This window comes from Thermobia domestica, chromosome 1, assembly GCF_964235325.1.
Source record: "Thermobia domestica chromosome 1, izTheDome1.hap1.1, whole genome shotgun sequence".
In the NCBI taxonomy this organism is placed as follows: domain Eukaryota; kingdom Metazoa; phylum Arthropoda; class Insecta; order Zygentoma; family Lepismatidae; genus Thermobia; species Thermobia domestica.
In genome coordinates, this window is record NC_137454.1 from 395,424,764 (window position 1) to 395,446,499 (window position 21,736).

A 21,736-nucleotide genomic window follows, 5' to 3' on the forward strand; every position below is an offset into this window, starting at 1 on the left:
GTCTCTCTACTAAATTTTAAGACTGGCATTATCAGAAAATAAAGCAGAAGAGAATTACCTTGTTTGGCTGCTAATCTTCAATATACGACCCTCCTTGTTTGAATATAGGCAATTGCACGACTGCATAGTTTCTGGATTCCTATCTGGAAGCCCTCTTGTCTGACAGTGTTGAGCTCCTTCGTCACAGCCCTTTGGATGTCCGAAAGTGAATGAAAATGATTTCCTTTCAACGTCATTTTGACCTTTGGAAACAAGAAATAGTCTGCTGGGGCCAGGTCAGGTGAGTAAGGCGAATGGTTGAAAAATGTCTGTACTTCAATGGCTCTGTGGCACGGCGCATTGTCGTGCAACAAGAGCCAGCCACCCGAATCAATCATCTTGTCCTACGATCTTAAGAACAGTAACCTTCGAATGTCCAAGTCTTTTGCAAGCATCCTAAGGGACTGACAAAGATTTTCAGCCAGCTTTTCCCGCACTTTTTAAACATTTTCGTCAGTTCAAACGGTTACCGCACGGCCAGGTCTAAGGTCGTTCGTGACCGCCTCCCGACGAAAACGACGATGCCTCACAAAAATGTTCGCTCTTGAAAAAGTATCATTGCTGTAAGCTGTTTGAATCATATCCACGGTCTCCGTAGCTGTTTACACAAAATTTGATGGCTACTTTCTCTGCTCCACTTTACTATCCATGACGAACAAAGAAAACACAGTTTTTCTGAAATCACCGTAACTCACAAAATTCGGAACATAAATTCCTGAATTCTTCACACAATGCATAACACACTCGGTACTAAAAGCTACATACAATTATCGCTTAGTGGCTCCACCAGTTACCTTACAGTGGTGCCAATCTTGAAATTTAATAGACACATTGTGTACAAAGAAATGTGTTACGCAACTGGTTAATAGCAACCATAGTGGATCAATTTAGCACACGATAGAGTCCAACAGAGAGAAGTTTTATTTCTGTGGCAATGAACCTTCAGGTTCCTTGAGCCATAGTTATTTTTATCAAACTCCAGCATACATGTTGTGTGCCCTCAAACACGCCTCTTTGGCAAGTAAATAGACCAATACTCTTCCTCCAAGAATTGTTTCAACGGTTCACTTCTCTCAGTCAGGATGGTCGGCAAAATCAAGGAGACGGATGATTAATGGAAGTTATATGAGTAATGATCATATAAGAATTAATGCAATGAAAATGTGGGAGGAAATGGGGAAATCCCGAGAACACCCACCACGGACACGATGTTGTCCACCACATACATGGCCTAATTTTAGACTCTTGTACTTGTATTTAACTGTGAGAATTAGGATAAACAGGACACCCAGTTTTTAACTCTACTACAAGTCTCTGGCATAACTCTTCAAAATAGTGAAATCTCTCATCTTTAAAGAATACCTGAAACAAAATGCTTCTAACGGGGTGACAACCCTCAGTAAATCCCCCTCCCCCCACGCTTTTTGAGTAATCTTCACTACATTTTGGAGAGCATTAGAGGTCGCCGAGGAAAAGGTTATTGCGCAAAAATTTTTAGGATCAACAGCTTCGTTAAAATATGGTGTCCGAAAAAGAAATATTTCTCTGATGATTATTTCGATCTGGGTGCAGAACTCCCTATTTCAAAATTTTGGATGATTATTTGTGTTTAACAGAGATAATTAGAATTTAACACTAGCAGAAGTCTCTGTAAATGAAATGCAATTAAATCTTTCAATTTAACGTCCAACGATTATGCCCTTTAGGCTAAGGAAGAAAAATGATTAAGGAAAGTGAACGATGGTGGTAAAGCTGGTGGGATGGGAATGTAGGAGGAAACGGGAGCACCCCGAGAAAACCCACGGACACGATATTGTCCACCCCAAACTTACTTGACCGGGGATCGAACTAGGGACTTCTGAGCCACCGTGCCCTCTCCCCCTAGAAATCTCTACTGAAAATAGGTTAAAGCTCCCATTATGTTTAAGGAATATCTGACGCATCCGGACATCTCTAACGAGGTAACGACTCTCAGTAAATAAATTAATTACAATCCCCTTCCTAGGATTTTTTCAACCATCTTCACTACATTTCGCAGAGCGGGTCGATCACGTCGCGGAAGATTGTCCCAAACACTTAAGATTGGAATACGGATGTTGTACCCTTTGTTGTCATACATATCAGTTACGTCTACATTTTAGCATGAGAGAACGTTCAACTGAATCTGAGAGCACCAGAGAACGTTCTGCGACTGAATTATGAATAAGACATTTCTCATTAGATATCTTGGTATCGTTAATCTAGTGCAAAACAAATTTGGAGACGTTATGCGTCATTTTTTGTCTTTATATTTGATTTTCGATAAAGTAAAAATATTTTCATAATTAGTTCTTAACATGGAATTTAAAAACACCGAAAACGGCCCATTCCACGTAGCAACGGTCCACTTCATTGCGTCGTGAAATGTGGAATATACCAATAAATCAGGAAGTGAGAAACATGAAACAGACTTGTGTCCCTACAGCAAAGAATAAAGTATAGGCCTATTCGTTCTTTTATAAACTTTCATTTTTACGGAAGAAACATAACAGATTGATTGTTTCACTGAAAAACAGTGACGAATAATCTCTTCCATGAAATTAACATTAGCTACCTGCAATTAAAATACAGCGAACGTACTTGTGGTAAACTTACTCAGCTCACCCATTATCCAAAATGGATACGACGCTCATATTATGTGCAACTGATAACATCTACGTGCGCGTGTTGTCATAGAATTCACTACCCTATAAATAGAAGCTTCTTAATCTCCAAAAATAACTGAGAAGGGAGCTTCTGTGCTGCAGCATTCTCTTTTGGTATTAAAGAGTTGCAGATATACGAAATCACGGTGAGCATCTGCTCGGTATGGGTTAGAAGAACAAAGCGAAAAAAAAGTCTCGCTAGTGCTAATTGGTAAGCGGATCTCTAAGTCTCCGCCAGTGTAGCGTCTAGATTTTTCTGTATAATTACATCAAAGGCTATGGGTCCTTTAAAAAATCCTGGATATTTAAATGTATGGGAATGAACGTGTTAAGAAGTTATCAAAAGGAAGTATTAGGATGAAAGAAAATGTGCAGAATAGAACGAGCACAAAGAAACCAATTATAGACTGATTTGTAGCTTCATCCTTTTTTCAGTATCAAAGCTATACCAGACGTGGAACTACAGCTTAAAATAGGAGCCACACCATATGACCCAGAGGACTAGAAGGGTGCGTTACGGGTTATTCAAAGCTTCCTATGTTCCAACTCGAGTCTACCACTTGACTGATACTTGCACTACAACCCTGAGTGTTTTTACACGCAGTGGAGAACTCAGCCGCAAGTAAGAAGTGGAATCTTTCATGCTTTGGTTGTTTACCTCTCGAATATAACACATCTTCACTCGCACTTCATTCTCTCCTCAACTCATACCCTACGATGCAAATCATCGACTACTTTTTCTCTCTTGAGAAAATAGGCTACAGCTTTGCATAGAAAACTAGTCTACATCAGACCATTGCACTTTCTGCCGGCTGTGGCAGATTATAATAACTAAGAGATACGTAATACTAGCTAATAAATGAACAGAATGCACTGATTCTGTTTGTTCAGTCTCAGACGTATCAGTACGAACAATTGAATAACTTCACCAGACAACATTTTTTCCTCAGTCTTTCTTCGAAGTAGTCTTCATGTAATCCTCTGAGATGGACGGCAACGGCAGCGACAGGTACTCCTCGTCAACTTCAACCTAAGAAATACAACCACAAAAATTATAACTCTTAAAAATCACCTGACCTCCTTAAGAGAAACTTACACAGAGTGATAATAATTCAATATTTGACAACGACCGCTTCGTTCCAATCATCATGCCTTTTGTCTTTCCACCATTATTTTCATCTCATTCTTCACAGCCCTTTCTCAAGTTTTCTAACATCTTACTAATTTTCTCTTCAGATTTCGCCACAAGTGCCAGATCATATGCAAACTGTATACATCTAATTATTCTACCTCCTACCGAAATGCCGCCTTGATTATATGCAGACTCTTTTTCACTATCCCTTGTAGATAGCTATTAAATAATACAGGCAAGAGACAGCATCCCTGTCAACCTTCCCTTTCAATTGCACTCTCTTCAGTCATTTCCTCCCCTATTCAAAAACTTACTTGTTGGTTCATACAGAAGTTTCTTATGAGTCTTCGATCTTTCCATTCCAACCCAACCTTCTTTAGAACTTCCAACAACAATTCCCAATTCACGCAGTCAAAAGCTTTTTCTAGGTCAATAAATAGAACATACACCTCTTTGCCTTCTTTCCCTCTTTCTCAAAGTTCCATCAAATTATAAACAAACATATCATAATGGTACAAAAGTATTCATTAGATGAAAAAGTAAAGTACATAGAACTTAAATTAGACAAGCAAATCATATGAAAGAAAGGAAGAAAGTAAAAACTCTCAACCTATCATAAAGTATAAATAGAGTTGCTTCTGAACTAGAAATATATCAACAACATTAGCCAAATCATTGCCAGCTGATGAACATCTATATATCGGAACGTCTTTTAGGCAACCAACAGCAAGAATCTCCTCAAATTCCTTCTATAATACCTCAGAATATATAAAGTTACCCAAGCCTAACAAGAATACGCAATGACAATCTTACATTTTCTACACCTTTTCCCGAAAAAGACTTAAAACTTCCAACGTAACCATGACAAATCTAAGTTTTGGATCATTTCTAAACTATTTAACACATAATTAGTACATCTATTTCAGATATTAGAGCTATACTTTCAAGTGAATCCTTACATTGGCATAATAAAAAATCAGGCAGCTTTTCTGATAACAGCTGCTGCCGTTGCTGTTGTTGTTGTTGTTGATGATGATGATGATTATTACTGTATTATTATTATTTCTAATTTATTTTTATTTGAAAAATGAATTATTATCACCGCTTCCTTTTCCCGGGCAATGGGAAGAAGAGTTCCCGCTAAGGAAACCTAAGTTTGCTCTTTTTTGCTCCACTGGGAAGCGATATTCCCATTGGTTATGAGTCGTTTTCACCACAGAAATGAGAAATGTACTAGAGAAATCTTTTATTTTGATTGCTTGGTAGTTTTGAGTGTGTGTTGGGTATCACGAAGGAGGTATCGTTCTATCACTTGCAGAAAAAAATGTGCCACGAAAGGGTTAACAGATTGTCTCCATTAACGAAATAATCGTTCTAGCTGTCTGTTCTAAAAAACAATTCACTTTCGTTCAAGACTTGTGTGAAGTCACAGACGTACTAACATTACAATCTTATAAGGTTCACTAGCATGATTCTAAGGAATTATTTTCAAACATATTCCTACATGGAGTCACGAGAAAAATTACATCAAAGTTGGACATTTATTAGCTTTTCTAGTCAAAAATAGTTTTATTTGGCTTGAGCGTCCTCAAATTAGTATAAGACGTTAAATTAGACATGTATCCAATGGCATCATCGATAGTTCTTTAATACAGAAAGCAAATAAATGAAATCTTTGGTGCCACTCCTTTGCGTTAGAGAGAAAGGACGATAACAGAAGAACTAGCAGAATGAGAATAATAGGAGAAAACATTGATACGTCCTGACGTCGAAACAGGGGCCACCTGCTCCAGAGATGAGTGCTTTCTATCACTAAGCCACAGGGGGTCATCTGAGGAGGGCAGAAAGGGCAATTGGCTTCTGAGTGAAAAACTCATTCTATATTAACACACGAATAAAGAACGTGAAACTCTTATGTCAGTGGGCAATCTTGTTCTTCCCCCTGGCAAAATGAAACCATCATGTTCCCCTAAATGCTCAAACAATATCGAAACTTCTAATTTTCTGAAATCATATAAAATGTAAGACTATACTAAAGACAACATCTTAAACCTGCCCTACTATCTTAGTGATGTCTACATATTCCTTATGGATACCCTTCTAGTAGTATTTTTGAGAATATTAGTTTATACTTAAAATATAGATGAACACAATTAAATTATAACCTATTCTTGTATACGAAAAGGATAACAGTCCAATTTTTGATTTACAGAATAAAATAAAATAATTCATTATTTAAAAAAAAAAAGTGCGACTCGACCAGAAACATCACCACTGCTTACCCTGCTAGTGCAGTAATCACTATTCTATCCAGCCCACTTCCCGACTAGCTACAGATCATCACTTCTACGGTAAGTGCTCAGCTATTCAGACTCTATGGACTGTACTACAACTTCGGTTGTGTTTGGACGCCCCAGTGTCTATACAGATAGAAGTGATCATATATTAATAGAAGAACGAATGTTACCTTAACAAACGTATGATCCAACAGCTCGGCCGCCGTCGCTCGTCTCCGAGGATCATGCTGAAGGCACTGCTCCAGAAACTGCTGGCCTTCTTCCAGCAGTGTGCTAGGGATCGTCGGAATCTCTCCCATTCCAACTTTAAACATTATCTGATAGTTGCTATCGTATTCATACCATGGGCGCTGAAAATGAAATTATTTACGTTATTATCAGACACAAAAGTGTTATGTCTAGTATATTTACATTATTATAATAATTGGTTTTAACGTTCCACGATTATGCATTGAGACTGAGAAAATGAGATGGATGATAATAGTGGAATGAAGAAGTGGAAAAAAATTAGAGAACCCCGAGAAAAGCAACACACACAGTTTTCATCCTCTACAAAACACACTTAGCGCAAGTTGAGCTCGAAATAGGGACCCCACGCACTAGAGGACCACGCGAAATAGGGATCGCACTACCACTGAGCCACTGCGGCCTCAAACATATTCATATTACTTTAGGAAAATCAAAGAGTCACGAGATGCGTCAAACCAATCACGAGACTGTTGGCTCGAGGAGGAGGAGGAGATGATGATGTTTCGTATATTCTTCAATTTCGTTATGAAATGAGAAGTTAGAAGGAAAGAAAGGTAAAAGAGTAACATGAACATGCTTATATTCAGAGATGTCATAATTTAGAGAGATGTCTGGAGAGAAATGTACAGAACAATATAACTAAGTCACTCACTCTGGTCTACGGAACCCGAAAGTTTAATGCCGCATTCACAGAAGCTCTCCAGTGACTTCTGTCCTTAAACAACAGGATCCAGTTCCTACTTTGTATTCTTATTTCTGTGAGATCCATCTTAATATTGCCCTCTCATCTGTGCTTAAGTTTTCCTAAAGATCTTTTCCCGATTGGATTTCCAGCTAAAATTTTGAAAGCGTTCTATTTTCTTCCATTCTGGTTACACGACCTGTCCATCTGAGCCTCTGGAACTTAATGACCCTAACAACGTTAGCTGAACTGTATAAATTATGCAGGTTAGTTGTTATGAATTTTCCGTCGTTCCCCACTCCCGTCCATCTTGGATCCGAATATTCGCCTGAGGATTTTAGTTTCAAATACTTTTAGTCTGTGTGCTTACATCAATGTAAGGATCATGTTTTACAACTATACAGTACAAGACGCATAACTATCGTTTTATATATTTTTAATTTCAAACTCTTCGACAGAATTCGCGAAGACAAGAGAGTCTGGAGTGAACAATAACACGAAATCATTGGTTTCAGTCGATATTTAATCTCTTCGTGGGTACGGTTCTGGTTTGTTAATGTTGATCCTAGATATCTGAAACTGCCCACTTTGTCAAAAATATTATTTGATATTTTAATGCATTTATAATTTGCAGTATTAAGGTCACAGCGAATTTCCATGTCTTAATATTCTCTGCATTTACTTCTAAATTCATGTCCCTGCAGGGATTAATAGAATCTCTACATTTCTTTCTATTGTTCTCATATCATCTCCTATCAGATTGACATCATTAGCGTAAGTCATAACATGGTGAATGCCATTCAGCTCTAGGATCTGACTGCTATCTTTAATATTATAGCGTACTCCAGGGAAAAACAGAATTATAATGACGACAGTGCATCTTCCTTGTTTCGGGTCATTCTTGACGTGAAAGTCTGTGGACAAGTTTTACCCCCACTCAGACTTTACTTTGGGTTTCATTTAAATACATCTTTATTAATGTTATTAGCTTTTTTAGTGTTTCGAATTTGGTAACAATGTTTCTCTCCTAACCGAGTCGCAGGCTTTTCTGAAGTTAATTAATAATTGATGTACCGAGACGACGTATTTCCATTTTGTTTTCAAGTATTTGACGAATGGTAAATATCTGGCCGATACTTGATCGATTTCGCTTAAATCTGCACTGTTGCCCTTCAATGAATGGGGTCAATCGTGCTAACAAAATGTTTGAGACGATTTTATAGGATACTAACAAACAAGAGAAGCCTTGATATTGTTACACTCAGTTCTGTCGCCTTCCCTGTGAATTGGAACAACGATAATGACAATTCCTCCTTGTTCCAGATAAAAATGAGTTTTGTGTATCTTGTTCCACAATCTTTTCCTTCCAGCTAAAATTATCTCAGTGGGAATTTCGCCTACATCTGGATAGTTTTGTTTCTTTCTTTTCTTTATAGCAATTTTTGGTTCTATTCAGTCAGGTTCTAGAATACGGTTTTGTTGTATATATTTTACTTTATCCACGAAGAGTTTTGTTTTCTGTGTTTAGCAAATTGTCAAAGAAATCTTTCCATCTCTCAAAACACTATTCGTATCGTGAGAACGGTTTGTCCGCTTTCTTTTAATATATAAGCGCGAGGTTGGTAGCCCTTCTTAAATTCGTTGATGCCTTTGTACATGCCTCGATACTTTTGTTTTTACTGTTATATTCAAGTTCAATAACTTTAGGTTTCATTTTTTTTCCAAAAAAGTTTTGGAAACTTCCCGCCTAATGTAAATGAAATTTTGTGCAGCTGTATCGCTCGGATTTTGTAGTTAATGCAGTTTTGGCTGTTTTCTTTTCTCTAGTAGTCTAAGTCTAGCACACTCCTGGTCGAAACATGGTTTATTTCTATGTATTTCCGTGTGATTCGGTTAGCTTTTCTGAAATTTAATGCTATCTCTGATTTTAACTCCAGTATTTTCAACGCTAGTACATCCTGAACGTCTTAAAACCGAGAATCTATTCGACGCTTCAATCTGGTATTCCCTTCTCGTCCTACCCTCCTCTGATTTCTTTAAATTAAACGTTTCGCTTAACAGATGCTGATCATTTTCTTTTCCTCGACGATACTCTCTCTCTCTAGTTGCTGATACCAGGTAGTGGTCAGTACCACAGTCAGTTCTTTGGACCGAATATTAATTATGCTACGTGTCTGTTCTCTCTGCTAGCAGGAGAATATGGGGCACGTGTAAGTCATACGGAAAAAGCACGGTTGGCCAATGCAAAATGCAAATCAGAACAAAAACAATGAAATAAAACAGCGAGGAAAACCATTGGAGACAGAAGAAACTTCAAATACTTGGATTCACAAGTGAAGCAAAATGATCAAATGACAATAAATTGCTAGGAGACTATAGCAAGAAGAGAATTTTTTTACACCTATCAAAGCTAAATGTTATTTTGCAACACGTACTACATATTCATAATAACGTACGCTGGGGAAACACAAATAGACGGAAATAATTCAAAGTGGAGAGAATTCAAATAATTGAGATGAGATTCCAAGAAAGCATTCTTACGAATAAAAATATACTCTACGCTATGTTAATATGTGTACGTACAGATGATAAAAAACTTTTCTTTTTTACAAATGAAACTGACATGAAAACGGTCGTAAGAAAGGACAAGGACTATAGATGGCAACACGGAATACAAAATGATGTGGAATAAAGGACAATAGTTTGAAAATATGTCCAAGATTAATTTAAAAAAAAAAAAAAAAAAAAAAATGGAGAAACTTTGTATAAGGTACAGACAATAAATAATAGCAATTTTGCCATCTCTCTTTATATTGTGCACACTGCTTTTTGCCTTTGTATGTTATAAGATTATACCGTTGTGGTAGTGCTACAAAAGTCTGATCTCAATTGTTCCATTTCTCTTTCTTCTATTGCAAAGAGAACATGACCACTTCACTGACAATGTGCACCAAGGAAAAATAGAGGGCAGTAATCATGCGACAAATATATATATATATACACACAAGTGTTAATGAACTATAACGACAAACTGTAACAACTGATTTGTTACATCAAAATAAGAGAAAAAGTTCATATGGACCTATGGAGAAAAGTGCATAGTTTCACAGCTAGGACTGTCCAAAAACGCGAAAAAGTTAATTTTCTACAGGCCCTATTTCGAATTCCAGAAACTATGGATGGTAGTCCTTATCAGCGTAAAGGAAGACACGTATACACAATCCAAAAGTGCATATCTTACCAATTTTCAATAAGTGTACAGGGTATTCCCTACAGGGTGTAATTCTCAGATATGCTCTCAAAAGAATTTTCAGATATAGCCTGATTTCAAGGAAGGTCCAAAGTAGGCAGGAGGTAAGCCCTGGACATCCAATGCTTCGCAGGGAAGTCGGTAGTGTTAGGAACCGGCAGCTCCATGCTTTTTAGTGTTCGGAATAACGTGTGATGCGATGTATTTCGTCACGGTTGTTTTCACGTTTTCTTCACTTATAAGTGTGAAACAAAACATCGCACCATACGTTTTCCCGAGTACGAGAGACCGTGTTGCTGACGATCCTGAACACTTCCGACGTTGGGCCAAATGATTCCGTGTTCACTGTTATCAAGGCTTATCATTTGTCTACTTGACTAATCATAAAGTCGGAGCATATCTCAAAATTCAGTTGATGGCATGTCAGGGAATACTCTGTACACCAATTGAACATTAATGAAATATGCATTTTTGGATTGTGTATGCGTGACTTCCTTTATGCTTGTAAGGACCATCATCCACAGTCTCTCGAATTCGGAATAGGGCCTCTTGAAATTTGGCTTTATCGTGATTTTGGACAGCCCTAGCTCTGAAACTATACACTTTTTTTCTTATTTTCATGTAAGGAATCACCTCTTACAGTTTGTCGGTATAGTTGATTAACACCCTGTACATATCATATATATATATACAGTGGCGGATCCAGGATATGATCAAGGGAGGAGCTAAGCCATAATTTGCCGTTTTATCCAGTGTAAAGCAGAATTGAAGCCCATTTTATCCAGTGTAAACCTGAGCGTCAAGGGGGGCTAAAGCCCCGTAGCCCCCCTTGGATCCACTCTTGTGTATATATATATATATATATATATATATATATATATATATATATATATATATATATATATATATATATCGCCGCAAGGTGCGAATCGCTTGGCTTTAGATTCTTAGCAAGCAAATCACTGTATCTTGCACTGTTAATTTTGCGCCCCGTTTTTAGTTAGTCTTCCAGTATAGGCCTTTTTCAGTCCCAAAACATGTTTAGTATCACCTTTGCGAAGGAAAATTAAATCTTGAATTTACTTTTCATTAAGACACTCGATATTTCCACTCCACAGTTTCTCTCTGGATTCTGACTCATGATGGGATATCCACGTTTCATTTTCTGTGATTTTCTTTTTGCTCAAAACTTTGTCACATGGACTGTTCTTGCGATTGAGGATATCATGGAATTTGACGCAAGTCCTGCTCCTTTTTCGTGTGTTACGCTTTTCGGCCAGTTTTAAACTTTTTTTTATCCATATTGTGTTGAATACTTTAGTAAATTCAGTCTCTCACGCAACTTTAGACCAGAGAAATCGATAATTGTGTTTTATTCTTCCTTGGTGCACAATGTCAGCCCAGTGGCCATGTTTTTTGCAACAGAAAAAAGTAAAATGTATCATATCAATTAAGAGCTTCTGTAGCATTACCACAATAGTATAACCTTATAAAATGCGAAATTAGAAGGCAGTGCGCATAATAAGGAGTACGATTAAAGTTAAAGGAACTTTGGATTTTTGTAATAACTTTTTTATTTAATGAGAAATCACAACTCATTTTAATATAATAAACAAATGATAACTGAAAAAAGAGTAGTTTACTATTTGGCGCTGTAGACACCCTTGCGGCCGATTTCTCGAAGCTTGAACCGGAACTTCCTGAAAAGCGCTCGTCCACTACTTTTTGCCACCACTTCTTTTGATATTTCCGACCACTTTTTTGCATATCTTTCACATCCTTGATGAAAGTATGCTTTTCAGCCATTTCGCGTTTAAGTAGAACTCAAAAACGCTCAATGGGTTTCACCTGAGGAATTTTTGGCGCGTTCTCGTTTTTACCGACAAACTCGAACCAGCGTCAGTAAACGCGTTGCGCACTTTTTTCACATAATGCGAGACTGCCATATTGGCCCAAAAACATAATGTCATGTCCGGTGAATTCTTTTTGTATCCATGGAATCAAAACTTTTTCAATGCACTCTAAATAGCGGTCACCGTTCATTGTCCCACTTCGAACAACAGCAGGCGAAACTTTACCGTTTGCCGCGATCGCCTGCCAGATCAGAAACTTTTTCGCATACCTCTCTTTAAGTTTTACGAACTTGTTAGAACTAACATGACGTTTATCAATGTACGATACATACTTGGAAACAGGTGTGAACGCTAAGTTTTGGTAACAGTAAGTTTCATCATCCATCATCTCAATTTTGTTCGCTAAACTATTTGTCGGAGAGTTTGCGGCAGATAATCTTAGCGCGCTTCATCTGTTTGTCTGTATGAAATGGTGCACTTTTATATGTTTCAACCTTGAATCCATGTTTTTTCTTGATCTTCCTTATACTGAATTCAGAAATTTAATATTTTCGCGCTAAAAACGGTTTGACAAGTTAGGGTTCTTTAAGAGTTCTCGTCTAATCGCACTTTTCACTTTTTGTATACATTTTGAAGTTGGACGCCCAGTTTTCTTTTTCTTGATGCTTCAACAGTCTCCACATAATTTTTCAACATTTTATGCATTGCACTATAAGGATATTCGCACTTAAAATGGTTTAAAGCAGTCGTAAAGTCACGCGAGCACTGGTTCTCGTAGAATTGGATAAGACGCTCGCGGACAGCATTGACTTGTTTGGCTCTCATTCGCTTCCCGTTCATGTTTACGCGCTCACACTTAGCGTACAATCATGATATACTATGACGAGCAAAGAGTGAAACTTTCATTAAGATCAAACATTTTCGTTTTATGCGTGCTTTTTGCCAGTAACCTTAACTTAAATCGCCCTCCTTATAGAGATTATGGTGAAATTTTTGCTGTTACTTATTGACTGTACCTCGTACATCCAGCCCAGCAGGTCGCGGGAATTGGAAATTAATCACGGAGATGATAAATACTGACTGTTATCTGGTCTTTAGCGTTAAACCATTATTATAAACTGTAGCAAACTTTACTTTGATTCTCTCCAAATGACTCAAAATTTGGCAATCCGATTATGAAAATAGATTTTGGAGATGTAAATCACTTAAATGCGAAGTCCAAGTACTTTGAGCAACCATGCATCTGACATTTCCAACTGGCCGATGTGTTATGCAGGAGCACACTTTTACGATCTGGGAAAAACAGAAACACATAAGAAAAGGGGGGCAACTGCTGGCAGTGTAGGCGTGGCCATGTATCGCTTGCCTGTCTTAGTTGCCAGCTTCTTCCCCTCTTAGTATGGTTTACTAAGAATTGGAATAACTTATTCTTACCGTCACAGACCATTCAGTTGAAAATAAAGTCAGGATAAAAGACACAAGAAATTTAAATGAATGAATGAAAAACTGTGAAACGTTTGCTTCAGCTCAATAAACTATGTTATTTTTATTAGCAGAAACAAAAAGTAAGGAATTACCTTTCCGGATGCCATTTCGACTACGACGCATCCTACTGACCAAATATCAGCACCCCGCCCATGGCCTGCAGTATTCATGAAGACTTCTGGAGCCATGTAAGCTGAGGAAAAGAAAGAAAAAAAAATCTAAAGCAGTCAAAACAAATAAAGGAATACTGCTAACAGTCAACTTAACTAAGCTCCAAGCACCTAAGTTCGTATCCTGACTTGTTAATCTACTGTTTTCCTTTGCTCCCTACATCCTTAACACCTCTCATTCATTATTTTTTAAATATATTTTTATTTTTTTTAAAATCACAATTATTTAATCTGTAATTTTCAAATTGCAGTGGATAGAATCCACTAGATTTTAATGCCAAAGCATAGAAAGACGAATACTAAGCAATGTCATTTATTATTAAGACTGGAAATCCTTCTGCTGAATACCTTAATATAAACGGAAACTTACCTTGCGTTCCAACAAAGCCTTGTAACTCCCCTGGCAACGTGGTATGAGCTTTAATTTTGACAGCAGATCCAAAGTCTCCCAGCTTCAAACAGTTGCCTTCATCAGTTAAGAAGATGTTTGCACCTACGAATAGTGTCACATAATAATCAGTGATAACTTGTACACATACATATATACATACAAACACATGTATTTATTTATTTTATCTTAAAAGTTTATCATGTTTAGAGCGCTGAAGAATCTGAAGGCTGATTACAGAGAGAGAATAATATACCAACTTTACAGGAACAGACAGCTGTTATAGGAAGAGATCAGAAGCATGCAAAAATACGTAAAGGAGTAAGGTAAGGGTGTAGACTTTCACCTCTTCTGTTCAACGTCTATGTAGAAGAGGCTATGACAGAATTCTTTGATAAAAACGAGACAGACGTAAAAGTAAATGGACAGGTTCTCAGCACAATAAGATTTGTTGATGACATAGCATTGACAGTGCAGAACAAAAAGGACTTGAAGGAAGCATTTTTAAACTTGAACGACCACCTGAAAAAAAAATGCAAAATGAAGAAAAAGAAGAAGAAAACCAAAGTGATAAAGTGCACAAGAGCAGGACAAGAAGGGGCAAACGTAGGGCTAGAGGGAGAGAAAATCGAAGACGTTAAGACGTTCCGCTATTTAGGAAGTCTAATATCCTCGGACAGAAGAAGTGAAAAAGATGTAAATTCCAGAATAGCAGAGGCTAAACAAGCATTCAATAGGAAAAAAGGACTGCTAACTTCAAGAAATATGTCCTTGGACATTCGAAAAAGATTTATTAAGACCCTGGTATGGAGCGTGGCGCTTTACGTATCACAGGCGTGGACATTGAGAAAAACTGAAATATTCAAGTTGGAAGCATTTGAAATGTGGTGTTGGTGCTTATCATGGACTGAAAGGAAAAGGAATGAAGACGTACTAAAGGAAGCTAATGAAGGACGACAAATCATGAAGATAATACGAAAACGTAAAGGACTTAATCAAAATTGTTATAATTTCAAAAATTAAACTTCAATATTATTTTAGTGTATGAAAATGTTATTACCTTGAAAAAAAAGAGTAACACAAATAAGTTATTACTGGAATAGTAACATACTGGAGAAGGACACCAGAAACAAAAAAACAATTATATAACAAAAACATTTTGTTTTGTGAAGAATGTAAAAGCAAGTGTTTCTCCGCATACGTCACTTCTCCTGCAATAGGTTAAGTAATAATTGGTAAAATCATAACCATTTACTACTGTACTACCAAGGTAATCAACAAATGTGGTAAATATGCTATTAGCTATTGTATTAACTAATAATTTAACACATTCATCATCACAATATCATGATTTTATTATCACGTTACCGTGATAGAAGAATCAGTATGCTTGGCCATTTTATTCGGCACTCCGATAGGATCACCGTGTTGATAGAGGGAAAACCAGGAAGAGAAAGACCAAGGATAGAATATCTAGATGCAGTTATACCTTATTAAAGTATAAAACAGCTCTCCCAAGTGAGAGAAAAGTTTTAAAATGTAAATGTTGCCCACCAACCTATGGTTGAGGAGAGAAAGATGATGATTTTGAAAATGGTTTATTCTGATATAAGTACTGAGAATCACGATACAAGTAACGTTTCTTCACTCCATTCTCTCACATGTTTCTCATAATCGCACACGACAGCCGAACACCTAAACTAAATCTAGAATAGAACACTTTAATCAACTATTTGTATCTTTGTTCATACCTTCTCTTATCACAAAAACATCACGACTATTAAATGTTTGTATATTTTTGGTTGTTTCGGCTATACATTATACAGGGTATCCGAGAAGTCCTTCCCTGATTACAGAAATTGATAACTCAGGCTAGAAATAAGATAGAAATATGAAACTGGTGTTGAATTGTTTACAAACTATAACAGTTTTTGTTTGTGTTAGGTTTGTTCTGTTTTACCAAGTCTCAATTTTGTTTGTTTTAGGACGTCCGTGCCTATCTCGATAGGACATTTCCTGGGCGATGGATTGGTCGTGATGGACCAACAGCTTGGCCTCCACGCTCTCCTGACATAACCCCATTAGACTTCTTTTTATGGGGTTATGTCAAGGATGAGGTCTACCGAACACGTGTTCCAGATCTTGAAACCCTGTAGCAACGAATAACCACAGTCGTTGCATCGATCCCTCCAGTGATGTTGGCTAATGTGTGGATGGAAATTGAATATCGCCTAGATGTGCTACGTGCTACCAACGGTGCTCATGTGGAAGTGTACTGATGTGACCAAAACTTTTATAGTTTGTAAACAATTCAACACCAGTTTCATATTTCTATCTTATTTCTAGCCTGAGTTATCAATTTCTGTAATCAGGGAAGGACTTCTCGGACACCCTGTAATAATAATAAATTCCGTTTTATGTTTTGTCGAATATATATAGTATAAGTAAAGAATTATGATCATGAAATGAATTGTGAAATTATGGCAAACTAGCATGTCCTTAGGCGGATCATGTAGCAATGAGTGAAACAGTGCTCTAAGATTCAACTATGTTAATTCAATTCTATCTATATGTATGCAGCATATTACAATTATTTCTGTTGTTCTTCTAGAGCTAGTGCCAATGTCAAATGCAAAGAAATCAATTCGTGTCTTGTGGAACTATCGCACCACAAATCAATGCTGAACTGCGATGGACTGGCTCTATGAAAAAAGCGGTTGCACAGATTGGGAGGGCGGTGTAAAGACGTCTTATATCATGTCTATAAGCATATACGATTTTAACTATAACATACTGTACGATATATATATCTTAAATAAAGATACTTCAAAGAAAAGTGCTGTTTTAGTTTAATGTTTGATTATAGAAAACAGCCTTGCAGCACCGCCAAAATAGCTGTCATTGAAGGTTAGCCAACCTTCCATGCGCTTTGAAAAGTTATTACCAACAAACATTCACTTCTTTCCACACACCAACATATGTAGAATCGACGTTTCTAATTACTCTTCTTCAAAAAGCTCTGTCCCGGAATTCTTCCTCTGTTAGATATTTCTCCCGTGGAATCATTCTTAATCGTATCCACCCATTTCCTTCTTAGTCTCCCTCTACTTCTCTTCCCATTACACTGCCATACAATTGCAGTTTTATTTCTGGAATCTTCTTAGAGATCTCTACAACCTTGTTTGTTCCTCTTACCCTCTGATTCCTCACTGTCTCTTCTTGTTATCCCACACATTCAGTGTAGCATTCTTATTTCAATAACATTCAACCTTTTTCCCTGTGCTTTCTTTATTAGCCATGTTTCTGCTCCGTAAATCATTGTTTTGTAAATTACCTCTTTATTTTTTTATCATGAAAGCCACTCACTTTCTTCCTTTCTCACCATTTCTCTTGCATTCTCTGTGTTATTTCCAAGTCCAAATCACCATTTTTGGCAACATAAGGACTTAACTATTTAACATTTTTCACTTCATTCAATCGTTCTTCTTCAGGCCTCTATCTTCCAGAGACTTTCTCCAACTCTACTTTTCTTTCAACTTCTACCAAACCAAACCATTTGCCGTAACAACTCATTTTTTAAGCCTAAGCCTGTTCCAGCGCAATCCTACAGAGACCGCCTGTACTACGCCCAGCATAGAGGCGAGCACGTGATCAGCACGTCTTTAATTCACGTGACTCCCCAGTTTGCCTCACGACTCTGGGTGGACGCCGAAAGTTTCGAAGCACCGGCCGGGAATCGAACGCTCTAACCACTCTTTCAACTTCTGCCCTATTTCTATTGCTTATACACACATCACACACACCAGAGGGAGCTTCATCCTTCACATCTTGAGTTATCCATTACAAAGTTCAAAAGACAAATGGGCTTAAGGCTGAGCCTTCGTGTAATCCAAAAAACAGGGATTTGGTGTGATAATCCCACATACTTCTTACTTGGGTCATAGTTCCTGTATACGTACGTAAGGTATACGTATTTCTCTGGTATTCCTTTCTATCTCATACATTTCTATACTTGGTAACGAGGTACTCTGTCTTAGGGCTTTACCAAATCAATAAAGAACATATGCAATTCTTTCAGTTTCTATAATTTGTCTTAGCATAAAAATCACGTCTTTTATACTCTTTCTGGCATAAATTCAAATTATTTTTCTCCTATTGATGTTTCTACTCGTAATCACCCTTCTACAATTTTTCCCACATTTTCCTAATCTGTTAACATTAATTTGATTCCTCTATATTTCCCACAGTCCTGTACATCTCCCTTTTCTTACAAACAGGTACATTACCACTACCCTTCCATGACTTTGTATTTTTTTCTTGTTCATAGATGTTATGCATCAGATCTCATAAAATATCTATACCTTCTGGTCTTAAACTCTTCCATGCTTATACTAATACGCCATCTTGACCTATATCACTTTTTCCCGACGTAACTTTTTTTAACGTAATATTTTCCATGAACAGAAGCTTTGCTTTGTATATAATTAAATACAAAGTTATTTGCTGAGCATAATAATATATTTTTATATCAAAAATTAATTACTTGTAACAGTTTCGCCAACTAACTCTGGCTTCATCAGACACTATGAGATACAGGAGTAATGTACAAGGTATGAGATTGTCTTCATCAGTAAGCACTAAATCTTAGTATCGTTCATTTGCCTAATATGAGTAATATCCTTTGTTACCTTGTCTCTAGTTTTCGCTAACTGTATAAATTCTTCACGTCACCTTGTGTTTCCAATTTCTCATGCATTTCATCTCAGGGTTGGGCTTTTGCTCTAGCCACTGACCTCTCTGCAGCCTAATTACTGCCTAGAAGCTACATTTAACCTCTTCTGTTCCAGAAACATCCCACCCTTTCTTTGATTTCCTCTTCGCGTTAATAGATTCTTACACTTCTTCATTCGACCACCACGTTTCTTTTCTCACAGGGATACTCTTTCCTGAAGTTCTATCCAAAGTTTTCCCTGCGACCGCTCCACCATTTTCGCACAGTCTTTTCTTATATGTTTACTCCTTCCATAATACTTTCTTCGAACGATTCTCTTACTTTCCTCTACTAGTCTCTACCACCTAATTTTCATCTCTCCACTTTGCGGCTATTCTATTGTACGTGTATTTACTCGCGCATTTCCAGTCTATATTTACCTTAGAATGCTCCAGGGCCACGCTTTCACCATTTATTACCATGTATTTCTGGGTTTCCTTAAGATATTGACTTCGATACAAACTGTAATCGATTTGACTCTTTTCTTTATCGGTATGCTACGAAGTTTGACGTGCAAATCCTCCAAGAATTTTATCTTTTCTTCCTCCTTGAAGCCTACTTGTAAAGCATATGCGGACAATACATTGATCATTTTGTCCCTGCATATCTGGGTATTCATCAGTCAAACGCGTGCAACAATAAACACTGTCCTCGTAATGATAAGTCTATGACGCACTTTTCCAGTTATTACTCCTCAAAGATATCAACAAATTCTTAACCCTAAAATCTAGTCAATACAGTGCTTGTCACTACAGCATTCCTTTGGTTATAAATGGAAACCAAATCGCAAAGAGAATCCATAAAAGTAGCAAAGTAAAGAAATCAAGCAGATTTTGGAAGTAATGCCAAGCACAATGAGAAACAGGAATACTTTATAGGCAGGTTGGTATACATCTACGGAAATATTGTTCAATCTTCTTAAAATTACACCGCAATGATTCAGTGATAGAAATTCTCATCAGGATCGTGAATTTGATTCCAGGCCACATCATGTGATGGACACATAATGTGTATCACAATATATCTGATATATAGACGTTCCCCAACTTTATTATTTCATTCAATTTTATCATCAATTATTGCTGTGTTTCTCATTGTATTTATTAAGCCTACACGACAAAAAGTGGAACGTTGAATCAAACACGATGAACCTAAACACATCGTTTGAATGACTATTTTTATTAAGGGCAAGTAAACACTTTATTTATTCAGACACAATTGCCATGGAAAGAACTTCTTATGGGATACTATAGAGGACGGTAGAATAAAAATCGAAAACTACTGTAAAACGGTAAACAAAGGAACAAGAACTGCCCAAGCAGAATCATAGTTTTTACTTGACCACTGTATTTCAATTGAAGAAAACGGTTCATTTTCAAAAATACACGAGGAATATTAAAAATACTCAGTCTTTAGAGTAGCAGACTAGAAAAGCAACGTTTGTTATTGGACCATAGTACATGTCTCAACTTATACAAGTGATGACCTCACAAGTTCCATGGAGTTTGAATCCAATCTATAACTAAGTATCTTTTGTACGCTACTGCACTATAAATTACCAAGAAAGAAAGAAAAAAAAAAGCTTACTTTTGATATCTCTGTGAACAATTCCATGCTCATGTAAGGTAGCCACTGCCTCTAGCAACTGCCGCGTAAAGCGTCTGATCAACTCCTCAGGTAAACCGTTCTGAGTGGCTGCTACTAGACTTTCCAGAGTGCCTTCCGCACAGTACTCCATGAAGATCAACATCTCTTCCTGCAACAATAATTATTAATCACAATACATATTTTCAGTGTCTTATAATTAGCCATTACATTTTGTATTCGTTAAGAGACTGAAAAAGAGCCTACATAATGAAGAAGGCATCTCAGTAGGAGGTAGAATGATCAGGTGTATACGGTTTGCACATGATATGGTGCTTGTTAATCTGAGGAGAAAATCAATAAGATGTCAGAAAACTTGTGGAAGGGCTGTGAAAAATATGGAATGAAAATAAATGTTAGAAAGACAAAAGCCATAGTGACCGGAACGAAGGGGTCGGTGTCGAATATAAAAATAGGAGGGGAGAAAATAGAACACGTGACTAGATTTCGATACCTGGGTAGTATTATCAATAATGATACGAATGTGAACGTGAAATAAAAGGAAAGGATAGCAATGGCGAAAGAAGCCTTTAGGAGGAAGAAAATGCTATTTTCTGGAACCTTGAAAAAAGTGTGAGTTGAGAAAGAGACTTATAAAATGCTTCGTGTGGAGTATTGTACTGTATGGGGTAGAAACATGAACATTACGCAGAAATTATGGAAAAACGACTGGAAGATTTCGAAATGTGGATGTTGAGAAGAATGGAGTAAATTAGCTGGGTCGGGGGAAAAGGAATGAGAGGGTGTTAAAAATAGTAATGGAGAAAAGAATAATTTTATAAATTATTAACAAGAGGAACTGATTGGGACATTGGCTAAGAAGGAACTGTATCATGAGGTATGTGCTAGAGGGTATGGTGGCAGGAAAGAGAGAGAAGGAGCGAAGGAGACTACAATTAATGGACAATATCAAAATAGAAAAATCGTACAGGAAGACGAAGAGGCTAGTAGAAGACCGTGGACCATGGATGCTTGTGTTGCAGCAAGTGACCTGCCAATAATGGCAGAATACCAATGATGATGATGAATGCTCACTGGAAGAGGTGCAAGGAATTTCTTTGTTAAAGAAATACAACAGCAAGCAATAATAGA

At 37.2% G+C, this 21,736-nt stretch overlaps 1 protein-coding gene across 1 annotated transcript in view; it reads right to left on the reverse strand.

Annotated features, from left to right (window-relative positions):
- Window positions 1-297: 297 nt before the first annotated feature.
- Mekk1 (mitogen-activated protein kinase kinase kinase 4) overlaps window positions 298-21,736 on the reverse strand; it is a 146,393-nt gene continuing 124,954 nt past the window's right edge. The window contains exons 21-25 of the mRNA XM_081732686.1: window positions 20,588-20,756; window positions 14,212-14,334; window positions 13,764-13,864; window positions 6,323-6,502; window positions 298-3,753 (exon numbers count right to left, since the gene is read on the reverse strand). Coding sequence (XP_081588812.1) covers window positions 3,670-3,753; window positions 6,323-6,502; window positions 13,764-13,864; window positions 14,212-14,334; window positions 20,588-20,756 — 657 coding nt within the window. The 3' untranslated portion in view covers window positions 298-3,669. The remainder of the gene's footprint in view (window positions 3,754-6,322; window positions 6,503-13,763; window positions 13,865-14,211; window positions 14,335-20,587; window positions 20,757-21,736) is intronic.